General features: G+C 39.2%; 1 protein-coding gene across 1 annotated transcript; it reads right to left on the bottom strand.

Annotated features, from left to right (window-relative positions):
• Positions 1-252: 252 nt before the first annotated feature.
• On the bottom strand, positions 253-1,580 carry LOC107384210 (gastrotropin). Its single transcript, XM_015957328.3, has 4 exons — positions 1,424-1,580; positions 1,173-1,348; positions 1,003-1,092; positions 253-384 (listed from the first exon to the last, which is right to left on the bottom strand). The coding sequence occupies exons 1-4, from the start codon at positions 1,488-1,490 to the stop codon at positions 334-336; spliced, it is 384 nt and encodes a 127-aa protein (XP_015812814.3). The 5' UTR covers positions 1,491-1,580; the 3' UTR covers positions 253-333.
• Between the last annotated feature and the right edge of the window lie 3,969 nt (positions 1,581-5,549).

The following is a 5,549-nucleotide window of genomic DNA, read 5'->3' on the forward strand; positions in this document are numbered from 1 at the left end:
TGATTGGAGTAATAACTGCAGTATAACTTCTGGCGAGTCGACAGTGAATCTTTTCCAAAACTATACGATTACTGAAAAAAGGAACCCTCTCAAAACTCTCAGGGCAACACCACCACGGATCCAGTGATCCCTGCATGCCTGCAGATATTAACTTCAGTCACATTTCCCTGACTCACTGTTGAAGTCAAGTTCTAACTAATATAATTTCATGCTGAGTCACAATTATGTGGAAATGAATAACAAACACAAAGATTTATGTTAGTATAAATCTTATTTTATTGTTACTTTAGTTCCAAGATCTTAGTTGTCGATGTGAAACAGGTCAAAGGTTAGTTAGACCTTCCTACTGACTCTCTTCAGCACAACGGTGCCAGCTGTTGCGACCTAAAAAAAGAACAAAATTGTGGCAAATGTCATCAAAGTAAATGATAAATTATAAATGACCTGCAATTGTACAACGCCTTTCTGAGTTGGAGGACTCCAAAGCGCTTTACACCACAGTGTATCATTCATCCTTTCACACACACATTCACACACTGGTGGTGATGAGCTACACTGTAGCAACAGCTGCCCTGGGGCACACTGACAGAGGCGAGGCTTTCCAAGCACATGCGCCATTGGTCCCTTCAACCACCACCTGCAGACAAGGTGGGTTGTGTCTTGCCCAAGGACACAACAGCAGAATTCTCTTGCAGGGCCAGGAATCAAACCTGCAACCTTCCGACTACTGGACAACCTGCTCTACCTCTACAGTAATAGCATGATTTATCAATATGACAGTAAATAAATTCCATTTTCAGTCTGTAAGCCTTGTAAATGCTATTTTCAAAACATGAAAGCTACCCGAATCAGTTCAATCATTCACTAAGATGCATTTAGTGATGTCATTTATCGTTGACTCTAGCTGCTCCCCAGCAGCAGAAACGTTGATGACTGTAATGATCAGTGCAGCTGTAACTGCTATAACTGCATTAATGTATCAGCCCGAGGCAGAGTGTTTACCTCGACGAGTTTGCCTCCACTGATCTCGCTGACTTGACGGTAGTTAGGGAAGCTTGCGACCAGCTTGCCACCCTCCATGTTCACTGTGGCCTGTTAACAAACACAAAGCATAGAAAATCACAGTGACAACGACCTGATCAGCTGACACACCAACCATTCTTCCATCCTACCTTAAATTTCTTTCCTCCGATGGTCTGCATGTCACTCTCTTCGCCAATGGTAAATTTGTTGGTGACCATGGCATTCTTGGGGTAAACATGTGTCCAGGAAAATGTATTTCCGTCTTGGGTGACTTCTGTGATCATCTTGTAATCACGGCCCTTCTCAATGATGTCTTCTGGGATACCTGGAATGGAACAGAGGTCAGACAACCCCAGAAAATGCATCCAAGTATAATTGTGGATTTTGTCTTGGATCTCACCAAGCAGCCTGCAAAATTCATCGTAACCCTCCTGGGTCTCGACTTCCCATTTTCCAGCGAAGGCCATTCTGGTGGTGGTTGGTTGAGAAGTAGCAGAGATGCTGAGGCAAGCAGAGGGAAATGCAAGGTGCTGGAAACAAGACTGCTCTCTTTTTATGCACAGTATGCCTCTCACCACCTCCTTCGTTTGCATGTGACGACACAAGAGAGCAATTACAACTGAAGATGAAGCACGGGCAGGGCAATAACTGCAAGAACAGGTCTTTATGGAAGTCACATAAAGTGAGTGAAATGCTGACGGCTCATTGGGGTAAACTACAACTTCACCTGAAGGCCATTGAACTCTTCAATGGAGTTTTATGGTCACAAACATGATTTTTACTGCTGCTAATTAAAATAAATAAAAAAGAGCTGTGTTTGAAAACTTAAACCTTTGATTTGGAAGACTTATCTCCAAAATGGAAACGGTCTGCAATAAGATAACGATGTTCATATTATAGGTCTTCATTCTTGGCCCAGCGCTAAAGAAAGCCCAAGAGGACCGATTGGAATCATTTTAGAGCGTTTACATTTGCACAAAGGGACACATAATTAGCTTGTTAGAATGTATAATAGCTAGAAGCACTTTTCCAAAGCTTGATTACTGTGCATTTGCTTCTTCTTTATTTCCCATCAATCATTTCTAATAGAATGCATTGTTGTTCTAAATGCATTTATTGTACTAATAATTGGGTAAAGGGGCTCTCTGACTGGGCTTTACTGGTATCCAGAGCCATTATTAGGATGTTGAAACACTGCAGGGTTTAACTAAATCATTTCTACTCCATTTTCAAAAAAAATATGTATTTTTAAACCATATAAATAAAAAGTACTACTCAACAGCTTAAGTCAGGGCTTTTCAATTCTGGGCCTCGAGGGCCGGTATCCAGCATGTTTTACTTTTAACCCTGCTTCAACACACCTGATTTCAATCAGCAGGTGATAAACAGGCTTCTGCAGAACCCGATGGGCTGCTGCACAAATGACTGAACCACTGAATCAAGTGTGTTGGAGCAGAGAAACCACCAAAACGTGCTGGATACCGGCCCTCGAGGCACAAACTTGAATAGCCCTGGCTTAAGCTAAACTTGCTAAAAATTAACACACCATAAACATTTTGTACAATCCAATTATTATAATTATTATTTTTGCTATCAAGCAACTCAATCTTTTAACATAAATTTGATTGTCTTTCTCCTATTTTAAAGGACGTTAAAATATTTTTGTGTCACTTTTTGCACACTTTGTCCAGTTTTTGAACTTGATCATAACTGCATATTGTTCAGTTTGTGCTTAAAAACTACATATAGGACAAAACTGTCATAAATGTGTGAGAAACTCAAAATTAGATCTACAACATACGGTATACAGTTTTTTGCAATTTGTGACTAAGAACCAGTAAGGAAATATAATTCCACAGAAGTCCTTACACTGGGCCTGAGAAAATAGAGTATGACACATTTCCCCCCAATGTTTCTTTGGGAATCACCTTGTTGTTGTTTAAATATTTACTGTGTCAAATACTGATTTATTTATTAGGCATTTTATAAAATACACTCAACTTCCTATTTTTTTATGTGTGACAGAAGAACGTTCCAAGAAAACTGCATCAAGAATATTTTCAAACCGTATGTATATTTAATAATGCTAAGGAAAATATAGTGACCAAAAGACATAAGTTTGAGGTCTTTGTCTTGATAGTAAAAGATCAATAATAAGTCTTGTGTTTAAAGCTGCTTCACCGAATCTGCTAATCAAGCTTTTAATCACCAACACAGCCATGGAGCTCTCACCCCTCTCATCGGCAACGTCCCCCTGAACCCGCATTGCCAGAGTAAACGAGATAGCTCCAAACACCAGCCGCAGTTTTTGAGGTCTAAACTTATTTAGTTTTCTGCAACTTCAAATGGTGTTTTTCTTTTTGGGACCAAAGTAGTTTGTCCTAAAGCTGATGTGGTAGCTGACAGTTGTTTCTCCTTCTGATATTATTGAGCGGAGAACCTCTCACACCACAGGTGTTCTGTTGTAAAATGTGAGTATGTCATGAATGGAGAACCAAGGCAAATGTGATGGTCCAATGGTTGGTTTCAGACTGAGCTGTATTATTGGCTGAGGCTTTCAAACAAATGCAAGAGAACCAATTTGTTACTTCTTTTATCAATCTCCACAACATATTTATAGCTAGGCTTTGTTAGAACGTTGTTAAGAGGCATGAAGAAAATGTTTTAATCAAGCTTGTTTGGATGATTTGCCATCGCAGCTTTAATGTTGTTGCCTCAGCATTTGTAAATCACAATTTTTTGAAGGCTTGACACAAACATTGTGCTCTTCAACTTAGGATATCACATTTTCAGTGAGACTGGAGAAGCTTTTCAATGGTATTTACTGATGCTTGCAATATGGAGCCTTCTTTAGTTTTTAATGTTCTGGCCAACAGTTGGAGTTTGGTAGAGCCGATTTTATTCCCTTACTTTACTTAAACAAACATCAAATAAATGTCCACTGTTTCTTCTTGGATGTTAAAAAGTAAAGAGGAATGGTTAAATATTTGTAATTTTTTAGAAATTTCAAAATAAAATGCTTAAAAAGACAAGCATGTTGGCGGCATGGTGGCGCAGTGGTTAGCACTGTTGCCTCGCAGCATGAAGGTCGCAGGTTCAAAACTCGCCTGCGGCCTTTCTGCGTGGAGTTGTGTGTTCTCCCCATGCATGCGTGGGTTTCCTCCGGGTACTCCGGTTTCCCCCACAGATCACAACATGCACTATAGGTTATAAATTGTAAGTCGCTTTGGATAAAAGCGTCTGCTAAATAAATAAACATAAACATAAACAAGAGGTTATTTAAGTACTGAAGCAGTGCAGTCATCTAGAGAGTAGCGATGAGTGTCTTGCAGAGAAATATTACACAATCTGATGACATATTTCCTGTTAACAGTGGTTTAATTATTGTTTTTTTTAAATCCAGTGCCTCCAAGTTGTGTACATACAAGTGAGACCAGTGAATTTGAGTTTTTCCATGTATGATGTAAATATAGCTGCTCAACACAGGTTTATTTCTAAAATTTGAGCCATTTTTTAGTAAAAAGGAGTACGTTTTTCACAGTTTAATTAAAGAAGACACATTAGTTCATTAAAATAATTGAATGCCCTCAAGATAAGAGAAAGACTTCTGACAGAGGTGTGGGAGGAAACTGTAAAATTACAGCAAACCAGTAACAAATACAAGCAGGAAAAAAACACACAAACACACACTTCACACAACAAGTTTGTATGCGTACAGACTGTAGATGAAAATTGTCCATTAATAAGGTGACTACAAGACTCAGGCACTTCTGGGTTTCAGTTCTGACAAACTGTGAATAGGTAAAAGCTTTTGATGCTGCACTTAACTTCGATCTCCCACAATGCAACCTTTTTCCAGATGGCTGATTCCGTTTCTAAACCATGAAAAGTCAACATGGCCTTGGAACTCAGCTCTTTATAGGTGCATAAAACATCAGATTGGCCAACATCCTATAAAAGACACCCACTATCTCTTTGTCTGGTTTTACTGAGCTACGCTGTCCTTCCTCACTCATGCACACATTCATAGATCAGTATGATCAAGTGCACTAATGGAGTAGGAAAAAGCCAATACAATTCTCAATGTGTCATTCCCAGAAAGCAGGGCCCTTTAAAATGTGGTGTAAAGCATCTGGGGGCATTCTAGAACTCTAGAAGGTGCTATATAAAAACAGGCCATTTACCATGTATGATTATTTACTTGTTGCTGAAATTAAGCTTTTAGGGTGCTTGCATCAAAGTCTGTTTGAGTGGCTTGTTCTTTAATTAAATACTAATGATTTAACAATCTGATGATAATTGTTATTGTGAACGTACCAGGCTTCAGACTGATGCAATAGTTTTACATTCCCTCTCAGATTGCTTCAGGAATCTATGAGTCTTGGACTTTTTGGGGCAGTTTTTCCTCTTCTCCCATTTGCACGCCTGCATTTTGTTCTGTTTTCTTCCACAATCCAAAAACATGCGGTTGTGTCGTTCATGCAATCACTTCTTGAACTCTGAAAAAGTCCATCTTCTGCTTTGCA

Source organism: Nothobranchius furzeri, chromosome 11 (assembly GCF_043380555.1).
Source record: "Nothobranchius furzeri strain GRZ-AD chromosome 11, NfurGRZ-RIMD1, whole genome shotgun sequence".
Classification (NCBI taxonomy): Eukaryota; Metazoa; Chordata; class Actinopteri; order Cyprinodontiformes; family Nothobranchiidae; genus Nothobranchius; species Nothobranchius furzeri.

Bases quoted from the DNA above. Each gene is read 5' to 3' on its own strand.
- LOC107384210 (XM_015957328.3), bottom strand. From the start codon at position 1,490: ATGGCCTTCGCTGGAAAATGGGAAGTCGAGACCCAGGAGGGTTACGAT. The intron at 1,093-1,172 runs GTAGGATGGAAG...GTTTGTTAACAG, and splicing joins TCGGAGGAAAGAAATTTAAG to GCCACAGTGAACATGGAGGG. The intron at 385-1,002 runs GTAAACACTCTG...TTCTTTTTTTAG, and splicing joins GTGGAGGCAAACTCGTCGAG to GTCGCAACAGCTGGCACCGT.